General features: G+C 47.3%; 1 protein-coding gene across 1 annotated transcript in view; it reads right to left on the bottom strand.

Annotated features, from left to right (window-relative positions):
- The window catches only part of DNAI1 (dynein axonemal intermediate chain 1), a 155002-nt gene that overhangs the window by 27378 nt on the left and 107670 nt on the right, over positions 1-19954 (bottom strand). The window contains exons 17-19 of the mRNA XM_075726345.1: positions 18663-18811; positions 17679-17778; positions 2575-2760 (exon numbers count right to left, since the gene is read on the bottom strand). Coding sequence (XP_075582460.1) covers positions 2575-2760; positions 17679-17778; positions 18663-18811 — 435 coding nt within the window. The remainder of the gene's footprint in view (positions 1-2574; positions 2761-17678; positions 17779-18662; positions 18812-19954) is intronic.

Here is a 19954-nt window from a genome sequence, read left to right as displayed (position 1 = left end):
GATGCTGGGGTTGGTGTGAAGGCTGCAACCTCCAGAAGCACCGGCCATGGCTTCTCCTCCTTGGTGTCAGGCAGGTTTCCCCACTGAGCTCTGTGGTGATCAAGTGCAGGAGAGGCCAGACTGGGGTACCCAGGTACCGAGCCAGGCACAGACAGGTTTCTCTATCTGCGAGGAGACAGGTGGGATGCCAGGACTCCTCTGCACAGTTTTGGACCCTCTCCACTTCTAAAACCTATGGATATTCTGCGACTGTTAACTTGGCTCTGGGGACTCCCAGAAAAGAGGCAGAAGTGAAGCCATTTTACAGAGGAAAGCTGACTGCACAGGGTAAAGGTTTAAAGATCATGCCGACTTGATCTTCAGAGAAGCTGGGATCAATACTCTGGAAGTACATCTGAGTCCCTGCAGTGAGATGACACTCTTACAAACACATCTGGAGGCTTGCTGCTGGTCAAGGACATGAAGGCTGGTGCTGGCACAGAAAGGAGGTGGACAGGAGGATGCAGTGGATGTCACTGCCTGTTCTGTCAGGGCTTGACTTCCCTCTGTTAAAAAACCCTCTCGCAGCAGCTAAACCTCCCCACCACAGGGTCCCAGACACCGGCATTTGGCACAGCAGATGCCACATCAGCCACGAAAGATGGACTCAGCAACCCAGCTCACTTGTCCACTTGTGGCACAGAAAGGTCACTAGTTTGCCAGCAAATGACATGTCATCTGTTTTAAATTCTCATCTCTTTCAGAGAAGAGCTGGCTATAGCCAGGGGACCTGCACATATCACCAGCCATGCCTGAACATCCCTCCTCCACATGTGCAGGAAGCACTTAGTTCAGTGTTTAGTGTCCTTTCAAACCTAACCAAGCAAGCAGAAGACAGATAGTTTAATAACAACAGAGCAGCAGAGTCCATTTCCATCCCATTTATATGTTGCCTGGGATGTGGTGCCCATTGGTTTAAGGTCAGCAATAAGTGACTGAGCCACTCCTGAACTCACAGTTTAAACTGCTTTGTCAACAACATGCAATTTGCCTCTGAAGAAAGTTGGCAAAGGGAGATGATGACATTCATACCTGCACAGAGGGCTGCTGCTGGCCACCAGAAGTGGAAGGAGACATTCAAATTCATTCTGATCCACAGCACAGTATTGCTGGATGCTGCTCACCCCACAGCTGAGGTGCAGAGGAGAGCAGCCACATTTATGTGTGTGACCCATCTGTACTGCTGAATCCTTGTGCAATCAGGGTCCATGGCAGACACGCTGCTTGCCCACACCCAGGAAGGACTCATAAAGCAATGAGGAAACTTGTCCTAAGCCAAGTTGATGACAGCCCTGAGATGGTCTCAGGCTGCAGTTTTGATGGAAATAGAAAAGAGTGAAGCATATAGAAACACAGAATCATAGAATTGTTTAGGTTGGAAAAGACCTTTAAGATCATCCAGTCCAACCATTAACCTGACACTACCAAGTCAACTACTAAACCAGATAAGGGTAGAGTAATAATTTCATGAGACATTCTCCTCCACAACTCCCATGCCCAGCCCCAAACAGGCTGCTGCACTACTGTGTTTTCTATGCCATCTCAGCACAGGGAAGATTCACATTTCCAGTGGTGTCCGGCTGAAGGAACTTTTTAAAAATCACCCCGAATACTCTGGACTGACACCAGTCAGTTCCTGGCCAAAGACCCTGCCTAATACAGAGTATATGCAATAATAGAGTATATAAAACCTTTTGGGGGTATATAAATAAAAGATTATTATCTTGAGGGATTGCTTTCTCAGATCAGTTCTAAAAAACCTGAAACTGGAAAAGCTCCACTAAACAAGAGACAACTGGATGTGAGAATTACATGGGCTCAGCAAGGACACTGTATTTACAGCCATTCAGCTCATGGCTGGATGAAGCCCAGAATGTCTGGTAAAGGATCGGTGTGGGAGAGGTCATCATCTTTCACAACTGGCCCTTATGGCAGGGTGAGAGACGGGGCTTCACCAACTCACAGAGGCATATGCATCTCCTTGCTGTCACTTGAGACAGGATCCCAAGTGTCCTCACAAATTAAAGATACTGTTTGCTCATTTACAGGAGAGATGACATGCTGGTCATGGGACAGGCTCTGATGATCCACGAGCGCAAGAAGACAGGCACCATGGGCTCTGTGGGAGGACTCGGGAAGAAGTTGGGACTTCCTTTACTTGGTTTCAAGGACTTTGGCAAATAAAACCCAAAGCTCAGAAAAGATGTGAGCTTTGGGAAACAAGTGAACCTCTGCAGAGCTTCTGGACCTGTCTGGACCATGGTGAGAAAGTGCTCACAGACAGCAAACACCCTTCCCACCACTCCCTGCTCCTGCCCAGGAGCAAACTGAGCCTTCTTACTCATACAGGAACAGAAGCAGGGATCCAACATCCCAGACATCCTACCCAAAAGGCTTGGGATAATCTTAAGCACCTTGTCAGAGAGAGCAGCTTTGCCAACATCGTTGCACAGAAGGAGAGGGAACAGTGATAAGGCATGAAGAGACTGGCTGTGGTTTGGTAGGCACCATTAGGGGAACACAGGTCATCCTTACCTTGGGCATCCTGCGCAGATTGGGAGAGAGCTTCAAGGAGGTGACGTGGCCTCGTTCATCTCCAATGATGACAACAGGGTAGACAGGGTTAAACTGGATATGGGTTATTTTATTTTTCTTCTTGGCCACCACTAGCTGGGTGCAGAGAGCTTCATACTTATTAATGCTCAGATCAAATACGTGAGCCTGGGGAAAAAAGGCAAAGAACACAAAAGGGATTAATCAGGCAAGAACATCCCTCAGTGGCAGAACAATGGCTGGAGAAATCAGAGATAAAAGGCCCCCCCGGAAAGGCAGCCTCAGCACACAATTGCCATCTGCAGTCAGGGCCTTTGTCCTCTTTTAAATAACCAGCGTGCAGAAGCTGACTGCTGCTTTTGAGGGACTGTCCCCCTCCTGCAGGGACTCATGGAGTGAGGACCAGTTCCCTGCTGTGGGTGCAAGCTCGTTCCAAGACCCTTGGCAAGGCTCCAGCTGATCCGGACTGGAGAAGGCTCGGAGCCAGCATTGCTAACCCTACAGGTCTTAATCCCCCTTCTCAGTGCTGCAAGTAATGAGACAACCAGGTGTTAAATCAGAGTCTAACACAGATTGATGCACAAAGCAGGCAATGTTGTTAGAAATACTTATTACCCTTTATTGCAGAGCTTTCCAACATTTCCAGCGTAATAATAACATTAAAGACTCAAACCAGTAATTAACTGGGAAGTGATGGGAACATGGTCAGTTTGATTAAGGGTGTACCCTGGGGTGAAACAAGGGAAGCACAGACAAATGCACAGCACAGGACAGGTTGGTGCTGGCAGCCCACTCCAGCCCATCTGCTCTGGATGCTATGTCTGCACACACATCCTTCTCCCACAGCATCAAGAGAAGTGCCAGGTAAAGACTGGCCAAACAGGAAAGGTGAGGATGGAGGTAGGCAGACCGGAGGCCCTGCTCAGGCAGGATTCCCACTGGCATGGACCTCGGACCTATGGCACTGATACAGCAGTGACACAGACCTGCCGCATCACCAACTGCAGGATAATGCACATTTCGTCATGACTCCAGAGGGAACAGTGGTAGTTACTCGAGAGAATGTGTTAACTTAACATTATCTCCCAATAATTGCAATTAGCTCCCGTCATTGTTACAGCCTGCAAAGGCTAATAGAACATGACATCCCTCTCTTCCCTGGTGCTGAAGCAAGCAATCTCCAGCATGCCGGACTCCCACCTTGAATCCACTGTAGAGACTTTCAGCCTTATGTTTCTTTTCCCTTTTTTGTCTTCAGAAAAACTGAGGAAGGGAATATTTTATGCTAACAAGCACAGTGGGAGTATGAGGGAAATTAGGACTGAACTACTTGTACCTCTCCTGCCAGCTGTGCCTTGTTTACTAGCACTTTGGAGACAGATGAGACATACTATTTCAACATTGTGCCATGCTCACAATTTGAATGTAGGCATTATCTGAAATCTGACAGTGTTACCCTATAAAAGCTTATTCCAAAGAGTGTGGAAAGTTCTGTATCAAATAAGTACATGTACTTTCCCATCACACACCAATGAGTTAGTGAATTTTATCTGTACTAGCTGGGCAATCTGCAAGCACACATGCCAGGCAGTCTTATTGGCTGCTGTGTCTTTGTAGGACTCAACATCCAGCCATTTGTGATGTCCTTGGTCTGGGCAGGAGAACCATGCAAAGGTTTTACAGATGCAGAAAACAAGATGAGGAAGACTCCCTCCAGACTGAAGTAAAATAAGCCTTTTCCAGATGGTGGACAGGGTTCTCAGGCATATTTTGAAGAAATCCATGACAGCTTCTAATTCAAGAAGGGAATCCAAAGCATCAGCCACAGATGAGGATCTGCAGTTTGGAGAGTCCTTCCCCAGTCAGCAGAAGCATAGGTGGAAAAAAAAAATTCATTTTTATCTGCTCAAAATATCAGATACCAGCATTAAATTCTGAATCTAGACCTGACACTTGAGGTCCCACAGTCCAGCCAAGGTAATCCCAACTTCCTATCTCCAGGCATAAATAAAGGTGGCTGTACTAGCTTGTACTTTACACCTGCTACCTTAATATCTCTGAAAAGGAACAAGCTCTCTTTCGAGCATATCAGCCCCCCATGACCCATACTCACTGAAGATTTTCTTACCTTCACTGAATACATTTTTATTGATTTAAGGGCATGATTCCCCCTCACCCCTCAATGGCACAAGCTCAATGCTTAGCAACCTAAGAGCCTGGGAAATGCCTATTGCTTGAGTAGTATCAATTAATCTAGAAAAAAAAGCAACATGAAATTAGCAGCCAGGTTTCTTTTTGGCAGCCAGGTCTGCACTGCTGTTCTATAAGGCTGTCAATGTATTACACCTGCACACCCTACCCAGCACTGCACTGGAGAAAGATGTCATGTCTGAAGGCTCAGTGTTGGAGTGCTGAGCAATGCAAATTACTGTGGGTGAGGCTGTTTTTCAAAAATGCCACTGACAGCCCAGACAAGCACAATGCCTGGGACAAGAACTCAAAACCATCAGCAATGTGGAGAAGGTCAAAAGCAAACAAGTTTATGAATGTTCCTACTATAAAGCTCCTCTTTTATGAGCTTCTGAACAAATGGGGTTGTTTTCCTTTGCCAAGGGAATCATGGAAAAGAACAAATTATTCCAGTTCTTCAGCTGGAAACATCAGCCTCATATCAGCTGTCAGATGCTCCAGATGGAGGGGTGGGCCATGGGTGTTAGGAAGGACTTCAGAGGCTTTGATTTAGAGGCTTACAGGCACTTTCAGGAGAGAGGGAAATGGTGTCAGACCAACACCATTATTGGTGCTTTGGGACTAACCTAAGAGGGGCACAGGGCTTCCCACAACACTTGAGGCAGCTTAACAGTGCTGTAAAGCAGCAGAGCTCCATGTGACCAGCACCATCTGCAGATCTGCCTGGGGCTTGGGGCAGGGTTTTCTGCCCAAAGAATGGGAGCCTGAAAACCTTCATTAAGCTCTCCCTTGAGGTTTCTAGTCCCATGAGCTACCCTGCTGGCTCAGGTCCCTGGATTAAGGATTATGGAGTTGGATTTCCCACCCCAGAGACTCAGCAACAGCACACAGCTTCTCTCCTTCCCACCACCCCGGTGGCTTCTACCCCTCCAGACTATAGATCACTGCTTACACACAAAGACAGCCTCTCAGGTCTTGCAAGATGAGCCCTCTCTGAGTATACGACCCAGAAAATTGCAACCATGACCCACAGAAGTGCTACCCAACCCCACACGTGACTCAAGTATCAGACTCATGGGGAGCCAGGATGAGCACAGCCAGAGCCACATCCAAACCCTCTCTGTGGAGAGCAGGTGCCTCCATAGAGCACCCTTCTTCTCAGGGCAGGCACTCATCCAGCAGCACCCAGATGACAGCTGCCACACAGACACTGTCAAGCAGCTGGTGAAAATGGCATTTTTGATGAGGGCTGATCTTTCCACATGTGGCGGACAAGCTTATTTACACGTTCACTGGCACACAACGTGCCATGTCATCCTGGGCTCCTACAGCTCACAGGACAGGCCTGCTTCCACCCATCTGGTCCCTGATGCCTCACTCAGTACCATAGCATCACCCAGACTTTTATCTCCAGCAACACAGCAAGGCAGTGATGCTTGTCAGAACATGACAATTCAGAGTTCAACAAATCCATGGGAAACACAGTAACTTGCTCAGAGTCCCTAAAGCAGAAAGTGTGATTTTGATGGGAAGACAGCATATAGCAACACAGCAGTGCAGTGCTCTGTGCTGGGACACCAGGTTGAGTTTTAATGGTACTGAGAATGGTATAGGAACAAAAAGCATGTCAAAGCAGTATTCTTGTCAGAGCCTACAAATGAGTGAGGGTCCCCCTGTAAATAGCCCCGTCTTTCCTATCAGCTCTGCATGACACTTCTTCTTATGCTGCCTAGGCTGGTCCCAACGCTTCCCTCCATGCAGGTGCTGAGACCTGGGGCCACTGCACTCACTCACCCACTCTCATCCAGGAGCAGTTTAGCAACTACAGAGTGGAGGTTTCAAATCTCTGATTTTCACCCCTCAAAAAGTGTTTCCACTGTAGTGCATGTCCCCAGAGAGGGAGCTGGAGCATCCTGACAATAAACTCGCTTTTATCAGATACCTTCTGCAGATCCGGTAGAAGCAAATCAGGGACTTGCAAGCCCTGCTGCTTGCAGACCATGACAGACACCTTAATTTTTTCTGCTAATAAGCATTCAGATAATGGGAAAGGGCATTTCAGTTCTTTTATTACAGAGTCCTTAGGAACAATATGTGGCCACTTCCTTAGAGGCACATAAATCAGACTCCAAGAAGAAACCTGGGGAGAGGTAAAAGAAATCTGAAAATGTCTGAAATAGGAAAGAGCAAGAACTCTCTTCTCCTTCCCCCAGCTTAGCTGCAGATCCCCAGGGAGAATAGAGCATGGGGCAGTAACCAGTAACTCCAATAGCTATTTTATTTATGGTCCCTGTAAACCCAAGTGCCCACCCCTAGGAAGTGCAGAAGGACACGTACCACCCTCCAAATGAAACCCAAGCTGTTGAGCTAAGCAGTTCCTTGCAGCATGGGGATTTATGAGCTGGCATCAACAACCATCACAAGAAACCTAGACTCACAATACCGAAGTGCTGGGCAGTCTGATGGTAGATATGCCAGGCAGATGCTCAAAGCAAACTTCTTGATGGAAGGACAGTAACTCCAGTAAGTCAGTAGCCCCTGAAAAGGAGCACTGAATTTAAGCAGATGCCCAGTTATCTCTGAGATGGGATCAGGTGAATCCTGCAGTCTCTGTCTGATGCTTTCCATTCAATAAGAACATTTTTAAATTACCATCAGGGTAACAGCAGAGCCTCCATGCCTGATGTACAAGCAATAATGGTTCTAACTCTGCTGTGTTACCGTTGCAGAAAATATTTGACATAAATGAGCTGCTTTGATGCCTGACTCTCAAACAGCCAGAGAAGAAATCCAGCTCAGTTGCATCCAGACCAACAGCTCCTCTGTCTATGAATCATGCAAATGTATTCCACCTCCCAAAATCCAGTGTTTCCCCACTAAGTCTCCACACGGCTTTTCTGTAAGCACAGCACAGTGCACGTCTAAAACTATTACTGTAGCTCCAGCATCAAAACACATTCAGAGTTTTGAACATCTCATTTCTCCCCACCTGCTCTGCAAAACTGCACTTACAGTCTGAAAGTTAGCCCCAGCTCTCATCTGCTCAGCAGCTCTGAGGTGACTTGGACCCCTCAGTCCTTATACTCTGCTTTCATCCCCTGCCCAGCAGCACAGCAGCCTGGCAAGCCCAGGGAGGGAAATGCCAGGGGATCTGGGAGAGAGCTGGACCCTCCAAACAGCACCACCTGAGACCAGCCAACCTCTCTGCCAGCAGAACAAACTACTTAACTTTTGTGGCCCATGAATAAGGGAGCTGAAGAGCTAATTTGACCTACCCTGCCTTTATTGCATGCCTCGAACACACGCTGGGTCTGCAGTGGCTGCAGCCTTTGCTGTCCTTTTCTTCCAGACTTATAAGCCTTCATTCCCCAGCAGTGGTCTGGGCAATGCTAGCGTGCTGAAAAACAACCTGACGGCAACAAGAACCAAGGTTAGGGGGAAATTTATATGTGTGTAAGAACAAGGCAGATGTACCTGGTAACTTGGCAACAAAGAATAAAATCAGTGCAGGAGCAAAAGGTGAGGGATAATTTAATATCATGCTGCCCTTTACCAGTTGACATCTCTTTCACTGCTTGGCTTTCACTGTCCTTGTGATGGATTTACCTCATTTTCTTGACTGAATCATGATACCTCATCCATTTGCAAACTCCACAGATGATTTGTTTCAAACTCTCAGGTAATATATTTAACAAGCGGGCAGGCCACCCCCAGCCCCTGTCTAGCACCAAGAGAGCGGCTGGAGCATCCTAAAGGCATTGGGCAGGCAGGGCGCCCCAGGTAGCACCAAAGCCAGGCTGCCATGTGGTGGAGTCCTTACTTTGCATGATTTCTATACTCCCACTGCGGCCAGAACAGCCTCCAATACAGCTGAATTTCTCTAGAAGGATATTTTTGAGTTACAAACAAGGGTTTAAGACAGTGCTTGGTCCCTCTGACACCCCAGGCAGTCAGGGGCTTGGCAGGAGGAAAGGAGACCCAGCTGAGAAAACATTCATTGCCTCCCTGCTTCTGTGATGACAACACAGGAATGTTGGTCCTCGGCTGCCCCGATACCAGCACCAGACAGACCCTGAAATTCACGGGCTTTCACAGCACTTTCATGCTACTAGCAAAAGTATGGACCCCAGCTCTGTTACAGGTATGTTCAGAGGTAGCTCTGAGCTCAGGACCATGAGCAGGCATCTGTAAAAGCTGCTTTTTGGGCTGAGCTGGGTGAGCTTTGCTGCATGTCCCAGGGTACAGGAGAGGGCTAAGCACATCCCTCTGCCCTGCAGCATCCCAGACAGCTGCTTCAGGGTGTGTGACACAGCTGGGAAGAGAACTTCTGTGTCACCTGGCTTAATTGCAGGAGCTGCTTCACTGTAGAGCTGCATCTTTCAGCTTTTCCTCGTTCAGTAAGAACTGGGTTGCTCCCAGTTTGGGATGGTAGGAAAACGGTATCAGCCTCAGCTGATTTGACTCAGCTCCCACGAGCCAGTAAGAAATCAAAACCTCAGCATGCAGAACTGCTGCTATTCATTCAGACAGGCTGAGGACCATTTGACCTCTTCTGGAAACCCTGTTACATTGTTTTACAGAAAGTGCTTGTTTATTCAAGCTACCTTCCTTGTCAGTCACCACTTCTGCCAGCCTGGCTCTGCTCTGAGACTCTCAGTGATTAGGATAATCTCCTTCATGTCTCGGTCCTGCACACTTCTGAATGCTGTTATCTGGAGCTAAATAGCTGATACATCCTACCCCTGAGCTGGTTGCACTTCAGTTTGGTGTAGTACAATTCTCTTATGTTGCCCGTGACTTTTTTTCCCCCTCTTTAACATTAATAGCATGCTTTGGAATGAATCACAAAGCCTCCTTCTGCTCTTCACTTTTGTACTAAATTTAATGTTACTTTCCAAATGACTTCTTAAAGGTGAAAGTCAAACAGAGAAACTAATCTGTGCTGGACTCATGCAATAGCTAGGCTGATGATAGCAGCTGGTACCTCTGTGCTGTGCTGCAATCCCTTCTGCAACAGCAGAGATGACCCTTCCTTAGAAAGCAGCATCCAAAGTCCAGTGTGAGACCCAGCTGCACTCCTGGGGTGACTCTCCCCTGCATCTCCCAGGGTTTGACGCAGCAGCACAGTGTTAGTGTGAGTACGGCAGCGCAGGCAGTCCCTGGCCTCAGCCTCCCTTAGAGCCCTGCTGCTTCCCCAACTAGTGCTCATTTCATATTGCACATTTGGTTTGTGTCTTTATTGAATTTCATCTCACTGATTGCAAATTGCTGCTGAGGTTGTCGAGCTCATTTACAATTTCAGTTCTGGCACCAAAGTACGTGTAAATCTTGTCTGCTTAATCCCCCCACAATTACTGCTGGGTTTCAGCCCCAGCTCCACTCCCTGAATTGTCCCTAGCTGCACAGCACACTCTGCTGAGGATGACTTCCATTGTGTTACATCCACCTTTTCACCTGCCTTGTAGTTTGCTTATAGGCTTTTGCCAACAGTGTTCCTGAAGTCAACCTGTAAGCATGTGTTATATCTCCCTCCTCTGATCTACCAGGCCTGTTACTCTCAAGAATAGTATTAGGTCAGTTTTATGCGATATGTCCTTACTAAAGCCTTACCAGTCTGGCTGTTCCTTGATCTACTAGTGCTTGCAAATAGACCGTTCAATGATTTGTCCCAGGATCTTTCTGGATAGCATATTTAGGATGCCTAATCTCTCCTGTACTGTCATGCTCCTGAATGCTGGGCAAAGAGTCTTTCCTCCAGTCCTCTGACACTTCCCTACGCTGCCATCCCATCCCAAATACCCAGGGAAGAACAGGGGGGCTGTTTCAACCAGTCCCTTATGTGCCCCAGGGCAAATCTCCCAAGGCTGTGCTATGTGAATACACCCCAGCTGCGCCAATCCCCCTGCGCTCTCTCTACCATGACCCACAGCCCAGCCCCTGATGTCAGGCTGAAAATATGTCCTCATACTCTAGGACCAAGCTCCATCTCTTCACACATTGGCAGGGTCCTGGCTATGCCCCGCTGCGGAGAGTCAGCGCTGGAGGCTGTGGCATGGGTGAAGGCAGGCAGTTGCACAAGCAAGGGCAGCATCGAGACTGATGGGAGACACAGTCACTGCTCTCTGCCACCTGCAGCCCCGCGGCAGGCCAGCAAAGCTGTTCATAAGTCACATATTGAACTGTCACGGTTTGGTGACTGGCACTGAAAACAAACCAGCACAGCTTTCCAGTAATTATAAAACGCCAAACAATAAACATCAAGGTTCAGGATCTGCTGTCTCTGTACAGCAGGATGGGCTAGACAGCTGGAGGCTTTCAGTGGCCCTAATGCCAACTGTCCCCACTTGCAAATTGAAACCTAACTGAGGGGCCATTCTTAGTGGTGGCCAACAATGAAGTCCAGAGAGGCACCTAGGAGCAGCTTTCTAAACTCTCACAGATACCCCTGATGGGCTCTGTGCCCCCAGTAGGTTTTTATGCAAAGTCTAACAGGTGAATCAACAAAATCTTTGGAGATGCTCCCCAAGTAATTTTTTCACTCACATATGTCCATGCAAGCAGAAAAAGGCAAACTTGGTTCCTGTGTGGCTGAACGAACTGGTTAATCTCAGCAGGTAGATTTCATCAAAATGCTGTATTTCATAAACTGAAAGAGCAATAGGTCTAGTAATGAAAAACTGGCCTGTGAGCATTGGTGTAAGAAACAATTCCTGCAAAGCCACTGACAAAAGGGTTTTAAATTTATGTTTGACTTTGCATGGAAACCAACTACTGGGCTAACAAAGTCACTTCACGTGCTCAGTAGCTAAGGGATGTGAGTGAGCAGTGGTGTCTGGAGGTGCCAGATGCACATCTGAGGCTTAGAGCACACCAGAGCACCCTACGATGGGATGGGAGCTGCAGAGGAGTAGAGGTGAGGGCTCAGACCCTGCAGGGACAAACCAAAGTCTTCCAGGCCAGCTTCATTCCCTAAAAGCAGCTGCTAGGGGAGAGAAATGCCAGTGCACAGAGAGCCTCATGGCCAGGGGAGGAGAAGGGAGGACAGCCCGACTGGCACAAAGTGGAGGCAGCATTAATTCCAGGGACTTTGCCCATCTAACTCATTGAGCTTTGACATGCCACCAGCCCTTGTTTTAAAGCAGACATAAGTCTGCCCAGCAGTCCACATCAATCTCAAAGATTCAGCAGGGAATAAGAAAGAACCTTTTAGGCTTTTTGGCAGAAGAAAATGAACAGTTTTACGGGAAAACAACCACTTCCACTGTGAATGCAATTTCAAAGCCATTTTAAGAAACCCCCTGCCCACTTCAGCCTACTCAGAGGTCCTTCTGGGTGACAGCAAAGGGACCTGCACTCATTTAGTGTTTTCACACCCCAGCAATTGCCCCGACCATGGTGCACAGAGCCAGGAGATGCTTCATCCCAGCCCTGCAGAGCTAGTGGTGGCCCCACAAGACATGGACAAACCCAATGGGCTACTGCAGTAGGGTAGGAGGAAAGACTCAGATGCAGCAGGGACATCTGTAGCTGTGAGGGGTTCACAGTCCTGACTCTCCTGGGCAAAAGCATTGACTGATGCTGACAGGTCTGCTGGCACCCCTGATTCATGCCCTACGAAGAGAGGCATGATTAGGTCCAAAATACCCAGTGAAATATTTGCAAACCTGGAAGGTTTAGCAAGCCTCTTACCTGCAAAATCATTCATGCTTTTAAAGACAGAGATTGGCTTTTGCTGCCAGTCAATGCTAAATGGGCAGCAAGTGTCTGCAAATTGCTCTACGAACACATACACATGCCAGCACTAAAGATGTGTTTCTCTCCTAGCTGGGAAAGGACGGGTAACAAGACAACAGGCGTTTCTTTGGCATCTTATCCTGTAAGTGAGATACAACAGGAACCTGGTCTTCAAGACTTCTCATACGAAAGAGTTGTTCAGTAAAATATGTTTATATAAGTAGGAAAGGGCACACTCACTTCCTGAGCAGCACAAAGCATTAGCTAATTTCCTGAAGGTTTGGGTCATTTCAAGTATTTCACATCTTGAAAGGTCAACAGCTTCAGTAATGGGGAAAAGCCCTGGAGCACACGTCTGAGCAGCTTTCTCTGCAGAGTGCACACTTGGATGGCATTTATCTTGACGCTATCAATATTTACTAAAGATGGCTATAACATCACTTTGCTCTTGCTGCATTAGTCATGAAGGACACAGACCACAAAAACATGAGAGCAAATGGACTTGTGCTTACTGCATGCTCCCGAGCCTGTTGTAAAACCCCTGTGATCCTCCTCCTCACTCAAGGACATTTCATAGTGTCACAAGGTTAGAAGGTAATTCAGGTTGGAAGAGACTCCCAGAAGTCTCTACTCAAACCTCCTGCCCAAAGCAGGGTCAGCTCTGAGGTCAGATGCAGTTGCTCAGGGCTCTACCCAACTGGTCTTGAAAACCTCCACAGACAGAGATGGCACAGCCTCTCTGGGAAAGCTGTTCCATTACTTGACTGCCTTCACAGTGAAAGTTTTTCCTTAAATCCAGTCCAAACCTCTCATTTCAACTCATTTCAGCTGTTATGTCTCATCGTCTCTTCATGCACTGCTGTGAAGAGCTTGGCTCTAACTTCTTGATAACCTCCTTGTAGGCACTGGCAGGCTGCTGCTGGGTTCCTTCTCCAGGCTGAACAAGCCCAGCTTGACCACACCATTACTGCCATGTAATGGTGCCCCATTGCATGGGGCAGCTGTGGCCCACAGCCTGGGATCCAGCCATCTGGGGACACTTATGCTGTGGGTGTCTTTGGCTTTTTTAACAGCGGTAATGGTTCATGCATTAATTCAGCACAAGAAAACATCTGCGTGCCCAGAGTGAGCCAGATGTGGAGGTTTGCAGCATTGCCCCTGTACAGCACAACTTGCCAGTGCCCTTTACTTACTTTCCTTAAGTAAGGAAAAGAAGCCCAAGAAGGAAATTTCAGGTATGATTCCTGCTTTTACATGTTTCAAATTATTTTATGCTTTAAACATATGTTTGAGATGGGCTTAAAAAAAACTCCCAAAGACAAATGCTGCTGAATGCCACGGAGATTGAATTCCACCCCTCCCCGTTTCTCTGCCCTCTGTCCTTACGATGAGCTGACCAACATCCTCAGATTTCTTGCACCATAAATGTAGGAGTCCAGGCATCCAAATCCACCTCCACATTTTTTTTATTTCCAAAGCAGGTCTCTGATCCCAGCTAGCCTTTTTCTTCGTGTCAGGCTTTTACTATTTACAACCTAAACTAAGCTAGGTGTTCTCTAACCTAATTTTATTTCAGTGCTAATTACATCAGTATCTGCACCCAGGTCCCTGTAGGAGATGGCTTGGAGGGACCACAGAGCTGCTGCCAGCCAACTCTGCTGCAGGACTCATGTTTAGAAATAACAGATCTCTCCACTTGTCTGTTTTAGGAACCACTGTGGAGTCTTCAAGGAATATAAGTGTCATCTGAAATGCAATCACAGAGCACAACTGCAGTGGACTTAGCACACTGATTGAAAGCAAAGCTGAATGCTCTATAGCAACCACTCTGAGCACATCAAGCAGAGACTAGCTTCCACAAAAGCAGCTGGCTGTCCAGTCCTTTTAAAATCAGGCCACTTATTTAGGCACCTAGTTATAGAATTGGAAGGTTTTTTCCAGGCAGTGTTGGCACGGATGTGCACGTCTCAGTGATCATTTTATTTTATTTCAATTTTCATTGCAAATCATTTATGCTCATTTTGAAATAAAACGGCCATCAGGCAGAGCAGGAGACTAAGGAAATTACCCAGAACATGATAAAGAGCAATAGTAGCAGTCAGTATCCACTGCACCAGCAGCAAAACATGGTTTATGGAGAGGTGGTGCTGTCCGAAGCAGATGCCCAGCTGCCAACACACAAATTTTATCATAATGCCCCTGATATTTACAGCTTTTCTTAAATCCCCACCTTCTGGATTCATGGGGATTGAGAGATTATTAGATTCTAAAATGTCCCAATTTCCAAGTCCGTCTAAGGAGTTAGGGGGCTGATACACACATTTTGGACACATAGCATCAGCTCAAATAAAGATATGTGTTTTTCAAAATATGTCAGGTATCCCTTTAAGACTGCAATTTGGGCCTGATTTTAAAACCACCTCCAGGCAACCTTCAAGTTTTGCAGGCATAATTATGTGCAGATGAAAAGCTAGAGGCTGTTTATGAACAGGAGGCCTTTAATGTTTTATTTTCTGGCTGCACGTCCTGTAGCTTTCTGTATCCTGTTAATGTAGATTTTTTCCCAGCATTAATGGAGACTGCCCTTTGCAAGGTGCTGAGTTATTCCCAAGAAGTGCACTCTGCTACAAAGTGGAATATGTCCAGGAACGAAAAGGCTGTAAACAACTATTTATTCCACATCCACTGCAGATCTAGAAAGTTCTGTTCAAAACAGAAACTAAACCATGTCTCAGACACACCCTGCTGCAACCAACATGGTTAGTGGTTAACACAGAGGCCCGGGATTTTTATCAGCATTAGTCCTGGCCAGCCTACTGCAATGGGAAGGCAGCTCTTGCTTGGACCTTTCCTGCTAGGCAGCCCAATTCTGGCTGCTCCTGGCTGATGGCCACTCTTCTCAGAGTTTGGGATTAAAGGCATAAAGCAGAATTAGATCCTACTAGACTAGCATCTAATTAGGATTAGTGAATTAGATCCAAGGTAGGATAGCCAAGGTGAGATACCCTGAGTACAGTACTGCCGAGTCAGACAGTCTTCTGTCTTATCCATAGCCTCATACAAATGCCAGGCCCATGGACACTGCAGCTAATGTGACTCTCAACAACACAACTGGAATCACTGCAGCAGTGGCTAGGACAAGCTAGGGGTGGGATGGAAAGACCCCATTGCACAAACTCTTGCCAAGTCCATAGGAGCTTCTCTGCAGCAGGTAAAGCTCTGACAAAGAACCTGGCCTAAGTGAGTAGCACGAAACCTCCCTAGGGATGAGCTGTGACTGCAGAAACTTGACCACATGAATAAGAAATCTAAGTACACCCAGTGTTTACCCTCCATCTGCTTATGCTGCCCAGGCTGTACCACTGCCTGCAGACATCTCCATCCTCTTCCTCCACAGTTAGGTGCCAGGACAGAGCTGGGGCACCCACAGTTCTCTGCACTGCTCACTCAATTGAAGATGCGAGTGTCAACAGGACCCTTGCCAGGTTTGAGGGCGCACACAACTTCATTTGGTATATGGGAGAATGGGGACAGACAGATTAATGAACAAAGGGCCCAATACTGACCCTGCCTGTGAGGGAAAAGCATCAACATGGCTTTCTGCAGACTGTGGCATCCTGAGCTTCCCAGGGAGAAGAGGTGCCCCAGTGAAGAGATTTCTATTGCTTAGCTTTGGAGAGACAAAGTCACAGCCTGAGCCAGTGTATCAGTGAAATGAATTTTTTGCTATAACATAAAGGTTAAACTGCAATAAAGTTGCCAAGGCATCAACTCAATGATAGAGATAGATAAAGGGCATCTTTTTGCTAGAGTAATTTGGCCAAACTGCACAGACTTTCCAATTTATACCAGCAAAACACACAGCCCATGGTGACAGAGCAATGTGGTCTTACAGTACAAAACCAGTGTTGATGGATAGCTACGTGCCCTGGCTACTTGCCAGACCCAAATTAACCATCTGAGCTACTAGGATGGATGGCTAGGGGAAAAAATATAACTACCATCATCTCAATATTAGGACTGGTCTAAGTACTTCATTACCAAATCATTACTCTTCAATACAGCCTTACACAGTGGGAAAATGTTGATTTTATTTTACTGGAACAAATTTCCATTGGCTGACCCTAGGCATATTGCTGTAATTGATTTTTTAATATCAATATAAGTATATAACCACTTTATTCTATTGCTTCTCTATACCTTGGAGGTTCAGAACCAATGCCCCAATGTCAGCTTGCACTAGGGGTGCTCTGATCTGGAGCGTCATCTCTCCATCCACAGGGATGCACTTGTTAATAAATTGATTTCACATAGGAGTTAAGTGTTTTTCTCCTGGCACATGCAAGCTGCACACCTGCACTGATGTGGTCAACACAAGAGCAAGCGGGGACTTGCATGCATTTGCAACACCTACCTTAATGCAGCAGGAGCGGCGTTGAGAAGGAGTGAGCAATTTGTACCCAGGGATATGCACGCCAAGGGCAGGAAAGCATAGGAAAAAGCAGCCTGTTCCCTGCCCCCTGCTTTCCTCACTGCCCTCTGAGTACCTCCATTCCTGGAGTAAGAGGAGCAAACTAGGACTTCAGGGAGGTTTGACTTGCTTATTTGGGGTGGGTGGGGGGTCCTTGACCCCCAAGAAGCACCTGTGCTTAGAGGAGAGGGCCCACATGGATTTCTGATAGGTTTGTCAAGGCTGCAGTGAGATGTGCAGCTGATCCTCAGCATCTGCTAAAAGCCCTCCAACTTGTGATTTAACATCAGCTGTTTGCATGATTGAGCTACAGCTGAGAGATTTCTGGCTTTGTTGCTTGTAGGGGTGTGGTAGACCTTAGGGGGAGAATGATTAAGAAATGCTGCTGCCCAGGTTTCTTAACCTCTGTTGCTTTATGACTTCTGTGTCCTCTGTAATAAGACTGACCAAAAAGGAATTAAAAGTTTTAGGGCCTCGAGTTACCCAAATGATCTTGCCATCCTGAGGCAAGCAGCTCAGGCAAGCTACAGCCAGCTCAGCCTGTCGCTGTGGTGGATTTCTGGTGATGGGGGATCTGCAGCTCCCTGACATGCTTGGCCCAGATTGGGCTGACCCATCCCCACACTCAACCCTAATCTCCCTTGACTTCCTCTCAGCTCAAATCAGAGCAGTGCTGCTCCCAGCCTCTCACCTTGCCATCAGTGGTGACTGCAGCAAAGACGGTGGAGGAGTAAGGGGACCATGCAACGTCCCCTACAGCAGAATTCAGGTCATAAATAAACATCGGAGTCCTGTAAAAAAAGACCCAGGGAGAAGAAATCATTTAAACACATGCCACTCTGGAAGCAAAACATTGAGCTATAAACACTGTGATGCTGCAGCCTGTGTTGTTTAAGGCCAGCTGCAAAAGTGGGAGATGTGGTATTTCTCTATGTCAGAAGCCAGCCAGGGTCTGAGCCAAAGGCAAAACAACCCAAATGGGTTGGGATTGGTCCTGCTGTGATGAGAAGAAGGGTAGCATGCTTCTTTCTTTCTGAAAGCACTTTGAAAGCTTCCCCCCAACACACACATCAGGATGGAATCTCTCTGGTTAATAATCATATGGGAAAAAGTGATTTTCCCTCTCTGGACTTCTGACAACAACATTGAATATTAGAGCAGTATTGGCAACAGGAAATATTTGACTCTGACGGATTTACAACAAAATCAATTTCCTGATTGAAACCAGACATTCCTCAACCACTAGCTCTGAACTTCATTATGTATTTTTAAATGTTCTAATTTTTTTTTTTTTTCTTCTCTGGCTCTTAGGAGGTGTCTGGCCCCTTGAGGCCATAAGCCAGCTTCTGACATTTCTCTATAGCATTGCTCCAGAAGAATAACCCTGCCACAGTAGGTCCTGCCTGAAAAAAGCCAGGTTCAAAGTGAAGCAGTCAGGCTTTGTGCTGAGCTGCACTGCTGGGCAAGTTCCGGGGGCAGCTGATGCTAAATCTTATACCCCATACCTGGAGAGTACAAATGTGAGTCATCAGCCCCCAAAACCGAGACAAGAGAGCAGTTAGCAATATCAACACCTAAGATGGAAACTGAGACTGAGGTATGAGCAGAGTCGACATGTGCAGCTGGCATGTTAGGCTGGACCTCCCTGCCCATGCCTGGACCCAGCAGGACGTACTTGATGGTGTGATCCCAGATCTTGACTGTCCAGTCAGAGCTGCAGGAAATGAAGACTTTCAAGTGGTAGGGATTCCAGCTGACTGAGTCCACAGCCATGTGATGGGCTTCAAACACATCCAGAAACTGGCTTGAATAGCATTTTGAACACTGCAATGGAAAGAACTAGTCAGTAATCAGAGCTAGACCTTCTTCTGGAGCTCATATTCTTGCAGAAAGATACCTCTGAATACTTGGCCTCCCAGGCTCTTCTGGGCTGACTGGGAAGAGGTGGGCTGGTACCCAGAGGTGCTGCAGAAACTAAATAATTTAGCACATGCTGTTTCACCCCACTTGCAGGCAACATCAAGCTACCCTCTGCAATACACAGAAGTAGGAATTGAAGTTGTCTGGTTGGATTTACAGCCAGAACCAGGCTCCAGAGCCCATTCTCCATTGCAGGAGCTCCATCACCTTCCTGCCAGCCTTGGGTCCTGCTGAGCCTCCGTAAAAGACTCTCGGGAAAGGCAGGGGAAAACAGCTCTTCTGTTGCTCTGGAGCACACAGCACTATGTGCATTTGAAGTGTCACAATTAAAACCTCCAGTAATGGTGCTCCCAGCACAAGAATGACCTATCAGACCCTTTGGCTCTAAGGATTTTGGGAACATGCCAAAAGTCCCTTCCCTGCCATCACCCTGCAACAACCTGCTCTGAGAGCCTGCCCCATCACACGGCTCTGCAGCTCTTTCTCTTGTGCCACTCGTGACTTCCCGGAGGGGTCTGAGAACCATGAGAGGTTGGCCAGCACTCAGGCATGTCCCTGACGGGCAGGTGGCCCACGCTGTACCCCAGCCAAAAGCAGCCTGTGAACTGGGCAAACCCTGCACATGCACGTGAGGGTCAGGCCAGCAGCATCACAGCTGCAGGTGCTACTGAATGGCAAAATGTAAGATGTGTGCAAGAGCTGCAAAATATTTGGGAACCTTGGAAAAGTCACTTTGCATATGAGCTCATGAAGGGGGGGAGAAATGACAATCTGCTTGCCTGCACAAGCAGAATATGGGACTCAATCCAGATCCTGTCAGTTCTGTGTACACAGAAAAATGAGGTTATCCTCTCCAAACCTGATCCCCTCTGAGGGGACTGAAGGCTTCCTTCATTAGCAACAAGGACCTCATCTCACAAGTAATGGCCTCTTGGTTGTGTTCTCACACACAAGCTGTATCCACACAGCAGGTTGGGATTGGTGTCAAGATTTTCTGTTGGTTTGCCTTAGTACTGTCTCTACAAGCACTTTTCATCATCTTTCATT

This window comes from Pelecanus crispus, chromosome Z (genome assembly GCF_030463565.1).
Source record: "Pelecanus crispus isolate bPelCri1 chromosome Z, bPelCri1.pri, whole genome shotgun sequence".
Taxonomy (NCBI): domain Eukaryota; kingdom Metazoa; phylum Chordata; class Aves; order Pelecaniformes; family Pelecanidae; genus Pelecanus; species Pelecanus crispus.
The sequence above is the reverse complement of the archived record's forward strand: the minus strand, read 5'-3'. Positions and strand labels throughout refer to the sequence as shown.